The sequence below is a fragment of the Octopus sinensis genome, linkage group LG7, assembly GCF_006345805.1.
Source record: "Octopus sinensis linkage group LG7, ASM634580v1, whole genome shotgun sequence".
Lineage (NCBI taxonomy): Eukaryota > Metazoa > Mollusca > Cephalopoda > Octopoda > Octopodidae > Octopus > Octopus sinensis.
Genome location: NC_043003.1, coordinates 34,684,539 through 34,704,538, shown reverse-complemented (window position 1 = coordinate 34,704,538; position 20,000 = coordinate 34,684,539). Strand labels below are relative to the sequence as shown.

The 20,000-nt window shown below is 35.4% G+C and overlaps 2 protein-coding genes across 2 annotated transcripts in view; both read left to right on the top strand.

Moving 5' to 3' along the window:
- LOC115214379 (histone-lysine N-methyltransferase SETMAR-like) overlaps positions 1-9,008 on the top strand; it is a 73,616-nt gene extending 64,608 nt beyond the window's left edge. The window contains exon 3 of the mRNA XM_029783575.1: positions 8,923-9,008. Coding sequence (XP_029639435.1) covers positions 8,923-9,008 — 86 coding nt within the window. The remainder of the gene's footprint in view (positions 1-8,922) is intronic.
- Positions 9,009-10,634: 1,626 nt separating this feature from the next.
- Positions 10,635-20,000, top strand: part of LOC115214378 (uncharacterized membrane protein DDB_G0293934) — a 321,487-nt gene continuing 312,121 nt past the window's right edge. The window contains exons 1-2 of the mRNA XM_036504395.1: positions 10,635-10,640; positions 10,894-11,037. Coding sequence (XP_036360288.1) covers positions 10,635-10,640; positions 10,894-11,037 — 150 coding nt within the window. The remainder of the gene's footprint in view (positions 10,641-10,893; positions 11,038-20,000) is intronic.

Genomic DNA, 20,000 nt, shown 5'->3' with positions numbered 1-20,000 from the left:
TACCCACAAACGCAAAGATACATTCACATATCATGCGTATTGTATTGCTTGGTTAGAAGGTCATCAAGGTTGTATGTCGTATATATATAAATATATTTTCGATTGTCAAGTACGTCCGTAGCGGTAATGACTAAAACGTAGTTTAGAAACAAAACTGACTTGTATGAATACATGACTATATGTGTGAATGTATAACTATATGTATCTGTGTTTATGTACATCTACAAATATACATAAGTGCATATATATATTCACACACAAAAAGTAAACCCCCACCATATACATATATATACATATACACATTCACATACGCTGAAGCACGCAAATGTTGGTATATGCTTCTCGAAACATATCCTCGTAGATACATGCATGTTTATCTTTTTGTATATGTGACGTGGTACGAAGCAGTGAGTGTGCATGGGGGTATGTGTGTATGTGTGTCTGGAGTATATACGCACATGTATCTGTATGCATTTCTGTGTCGATGTTGATATCGCGTCGACGATTTCTACTACACTATAGTTTTGATTGTGCGCATACTGATTCCAAATTGTATATTAGTCCTCCTAATACCATATATTTTCAACATGCACACACATAGACATACATCTGCACAAATAATCTTCCTGACACAACATCCATTTTATTCTCCATGTATGCCACCAACCATACTGACATGTACAGTCATACACACATCCACATCAGTATATAACTACCATACACCTATACATCGGTGGTTACACAAATACTCATGCAAACATAAACACAAAGAAACGATGAAGTTCACGTTTTCACACACAGGTACATGTATGTATATATGTATGTATGTGTGTATGTATATATATGTATGTATGTGTGCATGTATTTATGTATGTATGTATGTATGGATTTATGTATGTATGGATGGATGGATTATGGATGGATGGATGAATGGATGGGTGGATGGCTGTATAGGCAGACACATGCGCACACGCAAACAAAACCCACACCTATGCACACACGCACACACACACACACATACACACACACACACAAGTTGTAAACTTTCTCCCTTCACACTCTGAGGTAATCCAGGCATAGATCGACTTACACACTTTATATATTCTTTACTCAAAACTATTTTTTTCTACCTGAAATCAGATTGGTTTGAAATATAAGAAAAAAACAAAAGAAATGGAAGAAGAAAAAGTAACGATGATAATCCCAATAGTAGCTACGGTTACGTCGTAGGCGACGAAGACGTCTCCGAGAACGTTGACTAAAGTTCAAGACGGAGAAATGCAGGTGGAGAAGGAAGCGGTGGGAAGAAGTGGAAGTTCTTGGTGGTGGGGGGGGGATGGGCGGTGCTTTTGGTGCTAATGTTAGTGGTTATGAGGAAGACTGGGATGTGGAAGATAATGATTTCTCCTCCACTTCCTCCCTCCCTCTCGATGAGGACTTCGATGACGACTACGACGACTATAACGATTATAGGGGTGATAGATAGGAATGCGTGGAAAACGGGGGTAGAGGGCAGCAAATGAAACGCTGATGTTACTGTTGTGACTGATGATGTAGTCAAGGGGTAGATGTAAATGAGAGGGAACCAGAGAACACCTATGATGATGGCCTTTGACAACTAACAAGTCGATGATCATGATGATTTTGAAGAGGAAGAGTATGCCTGGACACGATTCTTCTTCCTGTTATTATCATTATTATTATTATTATCCTTATTATTATTATTATTATTATTATTATTATTATTATTATTATTATTATTATTATTATGGTGGTGGTGGTGGCAACGGCGTTGGCGGCGGAGTTGTCGCCGTCGTTGTTGTTGTTGTTGTTGTTGTTGTTGTTGGTGGTGGTGGTAGTGGTGGTGGTGGTGTTGGTGGTGGTGGTGTTGGTGGTGGTGGTGGTGTTGGTGTTGGTGGTGGGGGTGAGAGGATGATGACGATAACGATGATGATGATGAAATATGGAAGAAAAAGAGAGCAAAAGGTTTGAATATTGTCAAATCTTCAGATAAACAGATTAATGACATTCTTCAATAGACTAAAAGAAAGATATATTGGAAGCATGAATAAATGACGCACGCGTGTACGCGTGCGCACACATTCACACACATTGGTAGATAGATAGATAGATAGAGAGAGAGAGAGAGAGAGAGAGATGTATGTATTCATGTATAGTATAGAGGAAGGTAGGTAGGTAGCTATGTAGGTAGGGAGGGAGGGAGACTGGGAGGTCGGTAGGGAGGTAGGTAGAGAGGAAGGGAAGAAAGGATGGAGGAATTTAGGTAGGTAGGTAGGTAGGTAGGTAGGTAGGTAGGTAGGTAGGTAGGTAGGTAGGTAGGTAAGTTGGTCGGTAGATAAAACAGTCGAAGGATATATTCTTAGAACGGATTAAGGGTTATAAAATGATTGGCAAACCAACAAGCGAACGGATTAGAGAGGAATCTATGGTAGACAGAGATTATAGATTTGACGTATTAAAAGTGACCAAAAACAAACAAGCATTCAAACAAACATTGCCATCACCACGAACAATAATAATAGTAACAATGGCAGTAGTGGTAGAAATAGCAACAGCAACAATAATTCTAAGAAGCTGTTCTCTTAGGAGCCGCAGGATAAGAGAAAGAAATATGGTTCATCTGAGACCACGGATAAATTGCAACCATAAATAATCGCACACATATCCACACATACATAATTACATATATGCGTACGTATATTTGTGGGTGTTTGTGTGAATCAGTTGATGATCATACCATTGTGTTTTTCAGTTTCGTGCGCAAAAGATAATATTTGGGGAATAGCTGACTTGTCTCCTCATCACGCCAGTTGGAACGATTTTCATTGGTCGTATTGTTGATCGAATATAAGACACATTGAAAATATCGGTAACTGGCGTCGAGTCATAATGTGTAGGGAAAAATTTAAGTGTTTAGTCGTTAGAGGACAACTATACAGTGATGGTTATAAGATTTAATGTGTGTGTGCTGCGCGACCTTTTTGATTTGCTGTTTGCTAAGTTGGATTGGTGATTCTTGAATCTTCTAGCATGTGGAGGCTGTTCAAGAGAACTTTACTCCAATGACAGTAAACAGTTAATACTCACGACCGGTTCCGATAGATATTACTTGGATATTTTAACAGCTACAAGATTTTGGTTACGGAAATCCAACACTTTCTTTTAATCATTGAAGTTTTATTAACAATGCTGCATGTCATTAGAATGTGATCCAGTCCCAGGACTCTGTTTCATGGCAATTTGGGACAAGTATGATAGATTTTCGCTGTCCCTTGATTTGAATTGCTATAGCTAACTATAATATTGAGCTTTCAAAAAATGGTTAGTTCTGTGAGAAAATCTTTTGAGTAACTCCAGCTTGTTGTAAGTACTTGTTATATCATTGCTTCCAAAACTCAACACAGGATCCTTTATTTTAACAAATACAAAATGTTTATTCGATACTGCGGTTGCTTGCGTGTTTTCAGTTGCAATGCGTGCTTTGCGAAACCATTTTGTTCCCGAAGGATTCGCTAAATTTAACGAAACGGCTGTTAACAATCGTTGTCAGCCTAAAGCTAGAAATTTTCTGGCTCTGTCAGTGGTAATATCCAAATTGAAATATGGATTATATTAGATTATCTTCCTCTTCCAAATTCTTTTTTGGTTTGTGTGTGTGTGTGTGTGTTTATGTGTATGTGCGCGTGTGTGTGCGCGAGCGTGCGTTTGTGCGTGTGTCTGTGTAGAAGCTTCATGTATACTAGTCTCGATAGAGCTACTTCCTTCTAGCGCGTCGTAATAGTATGAGCCGTCTCTATTAAAGATTTCTTTATCTGGAAATAGAAAAGCGATTCGCTTATTTATTCCGGTGTTGAGGATTGTAATTACATCTGAGGGATGGTTAGAATTTTTCTGTACGTACCTGTATGGTGTCTATATTTGTCATTATGTACGGTAGACTTTGCTTGTGGTTAAGCCTTGTGTTATTGTCCAGAAGACTGGCCAACGTTAACTTAGTATGTGTACATATGTTTAAATAAAAATCTTTAAATATTCTAAGTAAATCCTTTCTATATTTGGTGGATCGGTGTGTCATATTGTATGAGATTGATACGACTTTCGGATAACGTCAAGGAAGAATAATCTCAATTCCTGTTGTAGCTTTCCCAAAGACAGTGAACACTAACCATTCTTTTTCAATGCATTTGTTAAAATATCAAAGAAGTGAAATAAAGGAATTGTTTTAAACTGAGCAATCGAAAGTGAGCACTTGATTTGAATCAACAAAAGATAAACTTTTGTACTGAAACGCTATTCAAGTTGTATTAAACTATCGTTATTCTGGCTTTTTTAAGTACTAATTTGAATTATGTATCTGTCTCCAAATAATGTAGGTCGTGTTGTTTTAGTATTTTAGCCCCAGATCAATTCTAAATTTATCAACTGCTTATTAACCGCAACTATCCTCTCATTTGAAGACATCTAAGAATGCACAATACACTATATATCTATCCTTATTTAACACGGATGGGCGTGATTTGAGTAATATTTTTACGTAATATTTGGCATGTGTAGAGAGCATTCAGAAGCTCCACAGTGGGTTTGTGTTGCTCAACTTACCACCAAGACCTTTTATTGGTGAAAGGACTGAAATTCAGTAGGGGCTGCTATACAATCCTTCAGTCACAATAAATAAAATTAGTATGAGTAATATTGAAAAACTCCAAAATATTAAACCACCGTCGGTGGTTTTGCTAGACAAGATCTAATTATTGTAGCTTTTTTTTCCATTTTAAAGCTTGCATCATAGGAGATTTAGTGATTACATATCATAGGCCGGGTGGCATAAACGATCATGTTTGATATTTTTGAAAATTCTATAATATTAAAAAAAATATTGTTTATTATAGCACAGTAGGGAAGTTGTAAATTAAAAAATAAAAACATGACGAGTATTTTTCATGAATTTGATCAATTTTTCCGTCATTCCTACGAAATAAATATGAACTACAAAACGTTCACTAGAAGTACTGTAGTTCATAACTTAATAATCAGTGGTAAAATGTTGCAGGTGACCGAATTGCTTTGGTAAAAGAAATACAACTGTTGTCAAAACATAAATGTCATATGAAGAAATATGCGTTCAGTCATTATTTATTAACATGAACTGTAATGTCATAAACACAGTAAAAGCAACAACATGGAATGGCTTACATCCATAAATACAGGGGTAGGCAGTTCATGAAGAGAGGAAGCAGGTTAGTTCTTGTAAGCATATAAAATTTAATTTTGGTCAGTGGAGTTCTTGCCGGATAAGCATGTGATAGAATAAGGCCATGTTCAGCATATTTATCAGGGGTTTTCATGAATCCCTACGGATTTTTTAAAGCTGCAGGATAGTATGGCGACTTCATTTTAGTAAGATAATTCCAACAGTTAATGTAACTGGAAGATATAGGATAAAGCATTCAATCACATTGAAGGAAACGTGGTACTGCTTCATTTCCTGGTGAAGCCAAAATATTTATATTTGCTAATTATGTATATTAGATTAATATATTGCATTACTGATTATATATTGGTACGTGAGAGATTGATGAAATTGTTCTCAGTAATGATGGAATTAAATATCAATGTTCTAATATGATAATCTTACTAAATAGATTTTATTATATAATATATTGATATTTTGTAACTGTGTCATGCGATATGAATTATAGAATAATTTAGTAAAAGGCATCAAAAGAATCTTCAGATCATCTAATTCAGTAAAAACTGTTTAATATATTGAAATTCTATGTAGCACAAGACGTAGAACAAACGAAGGCAACCAGAGATCCAATCGCAAAATCCTTTATCTAATCTCACTTTCTTTATTCTCAAAGAGTAGACAAGAATGTATAAATGTCACATATTGACATCATTATAAATACAGAGTCGTAATATTTTAAATAATAAAGTACATTACACTTTAATATATTTCTCCGATTTTCTCACGATAGTCACTTCAAATACTAACAGACTGAATTCTCAAATGGTGGCAGTTATATTGCATGGATGATTCAAATCTAAATAACTAATGTTTCAATTTAACCAAAGCAAATAACTTCAAATGTTATACATGTTATACCTTTTCTTTCTATCACGATATCCCACCTCTCTCTCTCTCTCTCTCTCTCTCTCTCTCTCTCTCTCTCTCTCTCTCCTCTCTCGCATTCTTTTTTCGATATATTTTTCTTCTTTCCTTTCCTTGATATAACAGAAAGTGGCAAATGAAGAGTTCTGTGTTCTTCTTTACTGAGAAATGCCCTAATTTATCTTAATAAATTTTCAAAAATATTCCTCTTTAACACTAAATCCCTCTTTCAGACAATTACATTCCTTTTCCGAGTCAAACGTACATCCTCTCTTTCGGATATTTCAGACTCAGTTATATGAAGTCTAGCGTAAAGAACATGTATGTGGTTCTAAAATATTAAAGAAATTCTATGTGTATGACCAAAATCTAATTTCATCAAATATTTCACGATGCATTGATTATGTTACTTTGTGTATATAGAGTCACCACTGTAAATATCTATCTTCTAATGTGTCAACCTCGTGCACATTTGTGAATACTTTGTTTGCTGGTTTCTATTTCGGAACGAACATTCCGGTGTAGCTCAAAACTTTCGATGGTGTTCGTCACTGAGAAGACCAAGTCATGTTGAAACACAGTATATATACAAGTATTATAAATGTTATACACATCACGGCTTACGTATATGTGTCTGTACGTATATATATATATATATATATATATATATATAGACACAGACACACACATATATATATGTCTGTCTGTCTGCATATATATATATATATATATGTCTGTCTGCATATATATATATGTGTATGTATGTATGTATGTATGTATGTATGTATGTATGTATGTATGTATGTATGTATGTACACATACATGGTGCGAGAGGTATTTATGGACATTTAAATATTTACTATATCAAATCTAATCTAGAAATAAAATAAAAGCATTTTAATAACAATTTTCTTACATGGTCGAAAAGGATTGCTTGTCACCTAGTCTTAGGTGAAGTCGATTTTGTGAGAAGATACTGACTCTTGTTGAAACATGATTGGTCTTCAACTGCGTGCTTCAACTATTCTGGGCTTAAATAGCTGTCACCAGTATCTTAACATATGCAGCAGGATTAATTAACTCTCAGACCCCGTTGGAAGATTTTAGTTAGCATGGCATGACTTTCTCTACTTACCACTCATAAAACCATCACAGTTCTAGAAACTTAGTAAGGAATATTCAGGAGAGGCGTTAGATTGATCGTCACACACCCATGTTTTAGTTAGTGTTAGCACGGATCAAACTATTTCCTGAGTCGTTGCAGACATGAATTGGCCTCTCATATATACTTATATCGAATGTTTTCGTGCATTTCGGATGGTCAAATCCGGCACCTTAAGATCTTGGACGATGGCCCTCACTAAATTTCCCGATAGCATCGTCCATAATGTATTGTGCCTGCTGGATCAACTGTATTGTCTCCGAAATTTTACAATGCCTTTATTATTTTCTAGATAGTCGAACATTCTCATCAGAGGCTTCCAATTCTATTCGACCTCTAAAACATCAAGCAGCGTTTAGAAAGCGTGACAAATTTTGAATCAATGTGTTCTGCATGTATGATAAAAATTGCATGTCTTTTCATTTCCTGTGTTAGCATTTTATCTGGCATTGAGGATCTTACAAACATAACCATTTATATAGTCTGAAGCGAGTAAGAGTAATATACTGATAATTAGGTTGTTCACAAATATCCCTCACACACCATATCATCTATCTATCTATCTATTATCTATCTATCTATCTATCTATCTATCTATCTATCTATCTATCTATCTATCTATCTATCTATCTATCTATCTATCTATCTATTTATCTATCTATCTATCTATTGAGAGAGAGAGAGAGAGACAGAGAGAGACAGAGACAGACAGAGACAGAGATCGAGATAGATATATAGATATATAGAGATCTTGATAAATAAGCACTCGTGCACAGATACGTATGGATACGTGTACATACATTCGTGTGTGTTTGAATGCATATACTTCATTTTATTCTCTGTCTCCAGACAACTCTAAAACTATCATTTTTATGTCTATATATATATTATATATATATATATGTCTGTCTGCATATATATATATGTGTATGTATGTATGTATGTATGTATGTATGTATGTATGTATGTATGTATGTATGTATGTACACATACATGGTGCGAGAGGTATTTATGGACATTTAAATATTTACTATATCAAATCTAATCTAGAAATAAAATAAAAGCATTTTAATAACAATTTTCTTACATGGTCGAAAAGGATTGCTTGTCACCTAGTCTTAGGTGAAGTCGATTTTGTGAGAAGATACTGACTCTTGTTGAAACATGATTGGTCTTCAACTGCGTGCTTCAACTATTCTGGGCTTAAATAGCTGTCACCAGTATCTTAACATATGCAGCAGGATTAATTAACTCTCAGACCCCGTTGGAAGATTTTAGTTAGCATAGCATGACTTTCTCTACTTACCACTCATAAAACCATCACAGTTCTAGAAACTTAATAAGGAATATTCAGGAGAGGCGTTAGATTGATCGTCACACACCATGTTTTAGTTAGTGTTAGCACGGATCAAACTATTTCCTGAGTCGTTGCAGACATGAATTGGCCTCTCATATATACTTATATCGAATGTTTTCGTGCATTTCGGATGGTCAAATCCGGCACCTTAAGATCTTGGACGATGGCCCTCACTAAATTTCCCGATAGCATCGTCCATAATGTATTGTGCCTGCTGGATCAACTGTATTGTCTCCGAAATTTTACAATGCCTTTATTATTTTCTAGATAGTCGAACATTCTCATCAGAGGCTTCCAATTCTATTCGACCTCTAAAACATCAAGCAGCGTTTAGAAAGCGTGACAAATTTTGAATCAATGTGTTCTGCATGTATGATAAAAATTGCATGTCTTTTCATTTCCTGTGTTAGCATTTTATCTGGCATTGAGGATCTTACAAACATAACCATTTATATAGTCTGAAGCGAGTAAGAGTAATATACTGATAATTAGGTTGTTCACAAATATCCCTCACACACCATATCATCTATCTATCTATCTATCTATCTATCTATCTATCTATCTATCTATCTATCTATCTATCTATCTATCTATCTATCTATCTATCTATTTATCTATCTATCTATCTATTGAGAGAGAGAGAGAGAGAGACAGAGACAGACAGAGACAGAGAGCGAGATAGATATATAGATATATAGAGATCTTGATAAATAAGCACTCGTGCACAGATACGTATGGATACGTGTACATACATTCGTGTGTGTTTGAATGCATATACTTCATTTTATTCTCTGTCTCCAGACAACTCTAAAACTATCATTTTTATGTCTATATATATATTTATATATATACAGACGTATCCCTAAGACACACATATTGTAGACACGCAAGCATATTTTAGCAGTTGTATAAAGTTCTTCAATCAACCGCGGTGTTTATTTTATACACGTGTCAAAATCAGCAAATCTATTCATATTTAGCAGGATTTGTGACGATTAAGCAGTGTGTGTCTTTTTTAGATCTCTTTATATTTTTTCTTTGTTCTTCATTTTCGAAACAAAATGCTAAGACATGGTATCTATACACATCCTGGGATTAAATATGTGGAAATATTTCACACACATGCACATACACATGTCTGTGTGTATGTGTATATATAATATATATATATATGGTTTGCGTATGTGCGTTCAAGGCAAACCATTGTTATTGTTAGAATTACTATTCTTGGAAAGTGCTGTTTTTCTTTGTCATTGCCTCCTTCATAACTTTATCATCATCCCTCCTCATCACCATCTTCATCTGTGATATTATTTCATTGCGTGCTTCCATTACGCAACTGTGCAGCTCTGTGTGCCTTGGGCCTAGTGAGGTCTTTTGTTTATTGTGTTTTTCCTATTGTATTGTAAGTATTGTACATAATATATAAGCAGTGTGCCTGACAGAGCTATTTTATATATTTTAAATTTAAGTTCTGATATTTTGTTCCTATATTTGTTGTTATCCTTTTCTTATAAATTCTAAAGTAACAATTGTGGAAATGCGAGGGAAAGAAAACGTTCCATGGATGTACATGGCACAGCTTGGCAACAAATCCAAGCTAGGCCTCTGACATACATATCCACTAAGCCTGCAAGCAGGATCGTACTCTCCAATTCCATTCTGTTTTGTGCAGTTTTCAACTGCACTTTGCTGAGTTGTTCGCCAGAAACAACGGAATAGAGACGATGGATATCGACGCCTGGCTCGAGAGTCCATAGTGACTCTCACTTAGTGGTGCAGATTCCCTCCACCAAAACCTGTTTAGTAGATAGAATCGTGAACGATTCGTGTTGTGGTATTAGCAAAAGACAAAACTGGATAGGATACATGCCGAACTCTATTGTTAAAAAGATATTTTGCAACTGGTGGGAAAATAGGAGCATTCACAGAAGTATAATTGAAAGTAAGCATTGAAGGACTGCTTGTAAGGGACGCAGATGTCTGTAGGCCCGTGACTTTACAAAAATAAGGATTAAAACTTTGATTCATTCATCTTTAAAAAAAAAGAACTTGTCCAATATATGAAATCGATCACACTCTTCTCTTCTTTCAAAGTGGGTAACCTTATTCCTTTGTAAGGCATTATTATTATCATTTTTATTATTATCATTATTATTATTATTATTATCTTTATTATTGTTGTTGCTGTTGTTGTTGTTATTGTTGCTACATTCCTTTTATTTTACTTTCTTCCAGAATGATCCAAATTGCAGTGAAATTGATAAAGGTTATAAGCGGGTGGCTATGGTGGAGGATTTCTTTGATATTATTCATGGAGTCCATGTTGAAATGGACGGACGCGGTGGGAAGCATGCGGGACAGAAACGTACCTATCGTGCTGTAAGTACCTTTAAACTCAAAATATCCTTTAGTGTTTTGTTTATCTGCATGTTGTTTCTACATAACTTTTGTATTGTTTGTTTTTGTTTTTTGTTATAGGAAAAATAGTAGAGATTGTGATGCAATTTAGCTTGGTAGACGTTACTTTTTACCCTTCCTGGATCTATAGAATAAGCACTGATTACGTACCGGGTCGATTCCCTCCACTATCACACTCGCCTGTAATTTTGTATTTAAAAAGTGGACGAAGATTCATAAACATCAAATATATTTATTTAGATACGATGTTTAAGCTACAAAGTGGAAGATCTATAGAAGTTTATAATTAATAATTATAAATGAAAAGCACACGTTTTCATTGTTCTGTGATAGTCAAACGGATTGACAAATACACTATACACAAAATTAAACAAAATTAGATGTTTTTGAAAACATATTGTACAGCAACTATGAATTCGGACGTAGATTTTGCGCATACATTTATACACCCTTACAAAAGTTGAATGCCATTAAGCTATCAATTCTTCCAAAATAGTTTCACTTGCAATGAAGGTGATGAATTGGTAGAATTGTGAGAGCATCGGATAAAATGCCTTGTGGTATTTAGTATCGTCTCTTTACGTCTTGAGATCAAATCCTGTCAACGTCCCTGTTCATCTCTCAAGAGTCATTAAATAATTCACCCCTTTGAAAAATTGCTGGTTATAATTTATCGCAAATATTTTCCAAATTCATTCACTTCTGGATTTGGTCTAGAACAAAAATCGTGTGGTTTTAATTGTTTATTAATGATTACAAGATTATATCCAGACCTTAAATTTGTAAGTCGTTATAACAAAAATGCTTATACATGACCCCATACTATTATGAATGACGGAGCTTTACTGTTTGGCAGTTATTATGGCGTCTTTAGGCATCCCCACATGAAGCTCCCTGATTTTCTGAAGTCATGTACACAATAGGGATTTTTGCAATTTTCTTTTTATCTTCGATTGTAATTTTGACACTTGGACGAAGTCGTAAATTGCGTGGTTTCATAGAAATGTAATCTTAACCACACCATCATTGTTAACATGTCCAGTAGTTGTACTTTTGGCATAATGACAGCCTGTCATGGATATTCGTTGTAGACATGAGTGCCTTCTTGGCAGGTTCGAAAAGTGTAGTGCCAAGGTTAATTAGTTGAGGGTCAGATATTATATCAAGATATAACATGTTTAGATCTTTGTTGTATTTCTTTTTTGTATTTTACATTTTTTTTTCTATATATAATCAAGGCTGTTACTTTTAGGACCTTTCCACTCCTCTTTATAATAAACCATCATCAAAGTAAGATTCATCTGTCCATATTAATGTCTTACAACCATACTTTGTCTTATTGGCAGTTTCTTGCCATTTTTGCTCTGCTACAGCTTCAGCTTCATCCAATACAACGGACCAATGACAGCTTTCCACTTGGTGAAGCACTCATCCATCTCGAAAGAAACAAGAAGTACATAAGAAATATTTTAGTGCAACATAAAATGAAATATCTTAGTCGTTGTAAACATATATAATTTATGAACGTTTTATATTTATCGAAATGAAGTTAAGACGGAATTCTTGAAAGAAATAAAGCCAATATCTATAGATTGTAGAATAATTAAAATTTCTAAATCTTTCCGCAGTGCAAAAAAGAAAATTTTTACAATGCATTTTCTGCAAGTTTATATGGAAGTTTGAAGGCGCATGACTTAGAGGTTAGGGTATTCGTCACGTGTTCGATTCCCGGCGGCGCGTTGTGTCCTTGAGCAAGACACTTTATTTCACGTTGCTGCAGTTCACACAGCTGACAAAAATGAGTAGTACTTGTAATGCAAATGGCCAGCAATGTCACACTCAGTGTCACGCGGAATCTTCCTGAGAATTACGTTTGTGGAGTGCTCAGTAGGCTGTTCCGTTGATCGGATCAATTGGAACTTTGTCGTCGTAAGCGACGGGGTGCCAGTCAATTATATATGCATTTACTATACACTGTATTAAAACACAAGTAACTAATTGTTTCTTTCCATTGGGGCACGTGGTTAGCCAGAGTTTTATAACGGGCCTTGTATCTCCAAACAATCTTTGGGTTCTGAACACATGAGTTGTTCTGTTTAAAAAAAAAAACAGAATGCTGGTACATAAGAAACCACGGGATAAAATGAGAAGCATGATGATGCAAAAAAATGGGCTGTGAAGACAATGGCTGGTCAGAAACGGAAAAATAATGAAATTAGGGTATTGTTCCGCTTCATCATAGAAATCATAATTCAAACTAGCTAGTTTATTAATGATTTTTACAGTCAAAGTGGATGTAACTAATTTAGTTCTTGTTTTTTTTTCATTCTTTTTTTCGCTTATAGTCAACCATTTGCTTTCTCATTCCACTTTTTGCATCATCCTTCTCGTTTTCCCTCGTAGTATTTCGTGTACTAGCGTCTTCTCTTTCAAATAGAACAAACCATGTGCCCAGAACCAGAAGATAGTTTGGAGAGACAAGGCACGTTTTAAAAATCTTCCTAACCGCATGTCACAATAGCAAGAAATTATTAATGGCTCTTATCTTTATACTGTGTACGTTAAATGAAATCTATCTCTCACTGAAGGAGGTACTTTTATATTTGTTGATCCTACCTGAACGGAAAAGTAAATTATAATTGCAAGTATTTACAAAAAATAAGCATTTACATATGAGCTGATATAATTATGAATATAGATTTTAAGACGCGAAGCATATAGACATATAGACATCCATACTTCATAACGTGATTAAATAGAAACAATTTGGATAAGGCAGTGTAATATGCTTTCTATGGTATGCAAACAAACTGAATAAAAAAAAGTTTATAATTTTTATAACATTTAAACACTTTGTAGAAATGGAATATATTTGATATTTGTATTGACATCTCGTTTCAATTGATTTCTTATCTGGTCGTCACATAGTTTCAGACTGGAACTTTTATTTCGAGATTCATGGTAATATTAACCTTATATAATCTACTTGGTTACTGAAATTTACAAGTAATTTTGAAATTGCAATATATTTGTTCTATTTCCACCGTCGATCTATGCAAATTAATGTGTGTGCGTGTGCGTATGCGTGGGCGTGTGTATGTGTGGGCGTGTGTATATGTGTGTGTGTTTATGTGTGCGGTACACACATACACGCGCGTGCGCACGCAATCACTTCTATAAGCATGCATTGATACATAGACGTAAATATAAGTATGCATATATATATATATATTATATATATATATATATATATATATATATATATATTATATATATATATATGCGTGTGCGTGTGTATATATATATATATATTTATGTATATATACATATAAACGTATGTATGTATATATATATATATTTATGTATATACATATAAAAGTATGTAAATATATATATATACACATATACATAAACTATATGTGTGTGTTTGTGTGTGTCCGTGTGTGTGTATTGGGGAAGGGTTGATAGTGACTTGGGTACTCAAATATGTTGAATGATCCTTCAATTAATGTTTGACTGATTTTTACGTATAAACTCTGCAGAAAGACAAACATGGACACTCATGCGCACGCAAGACACAAAGACACACGCGCGCAATACAGTCACACACAGACACACACATAGACTCTCACACACGTTAACATATACATCTGCTCTCCCAGCTGTACACACACACACACACACATACATGAACCACCTTTTGTTCATCGTTTATCGTATTCCCTATTGAGATATTTTTCGTTGAGACATTGTCCACGTACATAGCTTTTTAGCTGTAGCAAATTCGCTACGGTTTGCACTTCACATCAATGGAAATTAACATGTCCAGCCCATTTAAATGCACACTGTGTTTGAGTGCTTGCGCTAAGTGGTGACTATAACTTTAAAACGTCGCAGCATATGAATCAACGAAGCTGTATTGGTTTGTGTTTAGGATGCAAGCGGATGTTTCTCATTTTATTGTACTATTTATCTGGTCGAAGTTTTATATTCCACCATTACTGAATCTTCCCACCATCGGGTTCCTTCCGCCTTGCTCATTTTCTCAACTCCCATACCATCTGGCCAAATGTCTTCATTGCATCTCATCGTTTTCTTCTCCATTTTCTATTTGTCCTTCTGTCTGCTTCCCCCTCTCTCTCTTTCTCTTTCGCTCTCTCACACACTATCGTAGTTTCCCTTTATTGACTTGGCTTTTTGATGCACTAAAACACTTTCCTATACATCTATATCCCACTTACCCTCTTCTTTCCTCTACTTCCAGTTGTTCAATCATTCTTTTTCTTTCTTCTTTTCGCAAACAAGCAATGTGGTATCGAATATCCGTTCCTCATTTTTTTTACGGATAATTCAAACAACAAGGTTTCTCTTACTGTTAATTCACTTGGGTATATATTTAGATATATAACCATTCCCTCTGACATACATATATACACACACACTTACAATGCTTCGTACCATGTCACAAATACAAACATAATCTTGCATGTATTTCCGATGATGTGTTTGGAGAAGCATATGCCAATATTTGCGTGCTTCTGCATATGTATATGTGCATATGTACATATATATATATATATATATATATATATATGGTGGGGGTTTGTTTTTGTGTGCGATTATGTATATGCGCGTCTGTGTGTGTGTGTAGGGAAAACATATCTATATGCGAACTTACGTGCATATCTGCTGTAATTAAAGGAGAAATTAAATTTTTATTATAATCCTTGAATAATATTCTCTCGCTATATAATTAATAATTACTCTTTATAATAAACTCTACATCAACTAAGTTAATGATTTAATGATATTCCTTGGCTTGTTTCAGTTTTCACTGCATAGTCCAAGGAAGAGTAACGGTTTAATATATATATATATATATATATATATATATATATATATTTGCGAAAACTGATTGATAAGTATCCGGACTATTGCCATAGTAACGAAGCTGAAGCAGGCAGGGTAAAGCCACTCAGCACAGATTGAACTCTATTGTGCATGCGCACTAAGTTTGAACATTCTTGCTTGAAAGGAACGCATGTAACGTATGATCGTCGCATTGACCACGACAGAGAAAGTTGTCATGGCAATACCTGCTCAGAGGCCTACGCAAAGTTGCAGAAAGTGTATGGAGAGGAGTGTATGAGTTGCACACAAGTGTAGGCGTGATTCAGACGTTTTCAAGATGGTCACAACCAGCAGAACTGAAAAAAATTCATGTGCGTGCAGCTGTGAGGGGAAACCGTCGCATCACCATCCGTGAGTTGTCAGAAGATATGCAGATTAGTTACGGTTCAGTTCAGTCCATTGTCACTAAGAGTGTGAGACACGTGTCTACCAAGTTTGTGCCAAAACTGCTTTCAACTCACCAATAAGACTCTTGGGTTTTGGGTGCACAAGATCTTGATTGTGTCGAGAACAATGTAAACTTTTTTTGAAAACTTTGCGTATGCCTCTGAGTAGGTATCACCAAGCTTTTATCAAAATTTGATGCAGATTATCTGTGCAGCTTTCTCTGTCGTGTTCAGTGCGACGATCACACGTAACACACGTTCCTTCCAAGCACTACTGTAAACAGAGGAAGTGAGCTAGAACGTTAAAAGTAAGCGCGCATGCACAGCAGAGTTCAAGGTGCTAAGCGGCCTTATTGTACATGTTTAACTTCGTTCCTATGCCAACAGTCCGGATACTTATTGATCAGAGCGTATATATAATTCTTAAGCAAGAATGTTGTTGACAGTGACTTCGAAGTTTCGGCCAGCTAAGCCATCTTCGGACAGCAGTCCGAAAATACTTTTATTATAACTGAACATAAAAACACTGATATATATATATATATATATTATAATAAGAGATATATATAAAGGGAAAGTTTACAAAAATAAACAAAAGACGAAGGCAGGTGGAGTACAAACAAACAAATGTATTAGTATAGCGCTCAGGAATAGAAAATGTCTTTTACGTTTCGAGCCTACGCTCTTCGACAGAAAGATACACAGAAAAAAAACAAGGAGAGAAAAAAATGCGTGTAGTAGCTAACGATCTATCATGGCGACCTGATATATATATGCATATGCGAATGTGTGTATGTATTCATGTATGTATAGAATGAATGATGCGGGTGTTGTAATTGTGATTATTTTGCGTGCTGTAGTGGTGAGCACTAATTCTTTTCAGGTTTAGATTAACTTATACTACACTAGCTAATGTGTGACCGTTTTTGTTTATTGTTTTTTTGTTTTTTTTATTTCTTGAAATATAAATATAGCAATACTTTAGGTGAGAAAGAAATGATTGCTATTTCCAGTAGGTCGCGTGACCACGTAAACGCTGCATCATTGGCTGCTTCATTGTTATACCAAGTGATCGGCCTTGAGTTTAAATAAAGCACAAGCTATCGCAAATTATTAATCAGATCATCTTGAATGGATGTTTGCAATAGATAGTGCCTATGTAAGTGGAAATTTATTTCTCATCTACTCAGTGCTATAGATTATAATTCATCTCCCGGTTTGTAAAAGCTCTTAGGAAATGCTTATGTTTACTCTATATTTCATACTTCAGTACAATAACATCAAACGTATGTGTCTTGAGAGTTTATTTGAGATATTGAATGTTTAAAACGTAATGATTCATGCAGTTTACACTATAGCTATAATAGATATGGTGTAGATTAGATCATGGCTGCTGCAGAATTCTGAAACAGTTTTTACGAAAGCAAATGAATAAATTACTAGTAGGATTAAAGTTAGTTAAATGAGAATATGCCCTTTGTGTCGGGAAGGGGTATTGCTCATGTTTTTGTTTTTTCTGATCGTGCAATAAGGAATGTGAGAACTGGGTAACACTAGAGCAGTTAATGAAGGAAATTATTATAAGTAAAAGAGTGAAATTAATTTCATTCCAGAAGGGTGAAGATTAGACGGACGAATATTAAGCAATTTTTTAATAGGTATATAAATAGCAAGTATTAGATGAACAATAAGCATTGGTCAGGTATGGATACTGGTAACGAACGCTGCGATTAATGTAAGGTGTTCTGTCAAGGGAATGTACGGTATACATTACTCTAGGCGACGAGCTGGCAGAAACGTTACCACGCCGGGCGAAATGCGTAGCCGTATTTCGTCTGCCGTTACGTTCTGAGTTCAAATTCCGCCGAGGTCGACTTTGCCTTTCATCCTTTCGGGGTCGATAAATTAAGTACCTGTTACGCACTGGGGTAGATGTAATCGACTTAATCTGTTTGTCTGTCCTTGTTTGTCCTCTCTGTGTTTAGCCCCTTGTGGGTAGTAAAGAAAGAGGAATACATTACTCTTTTTGTAGCTCTGAGAAGGGTACAGTGTGGTAAATGCTGATCGTGAACACGTGTAAATCGAGAACAATAAGAAAATATGAGCCAGAACGTTAATGAAATGAGGACGTAGGAATGGGTAATAATTGGTACGTGGCTTGGATGGAAGTCATAAGCAACCTTAATGAACTGGTTCATAAAAGAAGTCCCCATTGTAATATCCAGTGTACAGTAAGGAAACATCACTTATGTGGACTAGTAGTTGAAGTGTATCGGTTAATAACTACATGCAAATCAGTTGGGTTAACTGGGTACGGGTTGAATATGATAGTTTGTGTAGCAGCAGCAAAGTCCTGAATATGTGAATAGTATTTTACTGTTGGTCCCATTTGTGTTTCGTCGAGAATCAGCAGCTGTTGGGAGCTAAAACATTCTAGCTCTTGTGAGGAAAGCGAAACATTTGAATGAAATTTTTGCTCTGTTGGAAATTCAAGATCGCCAGTGAAGTGGATTTCAAGGGTTTGATCTTTACGGGATTCAATATTGTTTTCTTCATATGTGTACTGATTGTGCCTTTGTACTGCAGAAGGAATCACTATTATGTAAAATAGGAGCAGGTTTGTTTTTGATATCTCGTTTATGGAATCAATACAAATATATATCTACTGTTGTTGATAGCAAGCAAACACAAATCACTTATTTATCCGTTATTCCCAGGTTATTCTTTTGAAAATGCAGATCAGTCATGGACAATTTTTTTTTTCTTAGAGAAGTGGTCCGCATCATCGGGCGAGCCGCGCTACTACAAAAATTAAAGTAATTATTCGTTCAGGCTTGACATTCAGAAAGTCCCGCGGGCCACAGGTTGGCCAAGACTGATATAGATGCAATGCACATAATTACGAACGTTGCTTGCAAAAACTTTGTTCAAGCATAACAAGCTTTCGTAAACATTAGTCTTACCATCTTATGTTGATGTGTTTCTTGATGCCAGGTATAAGCCAATATGCGCAAGTTTTGCGTTTCCTGCAGCGTCCGACCGAATTATAGTGGGGATTCCAAGCAAAGCATTCGCCTACAAATGTCACCACGTGAGATGGTTGCTTTTAGAATTTCCACCCTTATACCTTTGTTATCATGAAACGCTAGAGCTTCGGCTTAACTGTGTTAGTCAAGACCATTTATTTAGTTCACTCATACACTCGTTATATTTATAAAAGGCCGTGCATATGTATGTGTGTAAATTTATACTTACATACACGCACGCACTCGCGCACTTACACATGTATATGTGTTTATGTGTATGTGTGTGTGTATAGATAGATAGATAAATTAAATAGATATATAGATAGATAGCTAGATAGATAGCTAGATAGATAGATAGATAGATAGACAGACAGACAGACAGACAGACAAACAGACAGATAGACAGACAGATAGACAGACAGATAGACAGACAGATAGACAGACAGATAGACAGACATATAGACAGGCAGACAGACAGATAGATAGATAGACAGATAGATAGACAGATAGACAGATAGATAGATAGACAGATAGATAGACAGATATATAGACAGATAGATAGATAGATATATAGCTAGATACATGAATCAACTTATGCAAC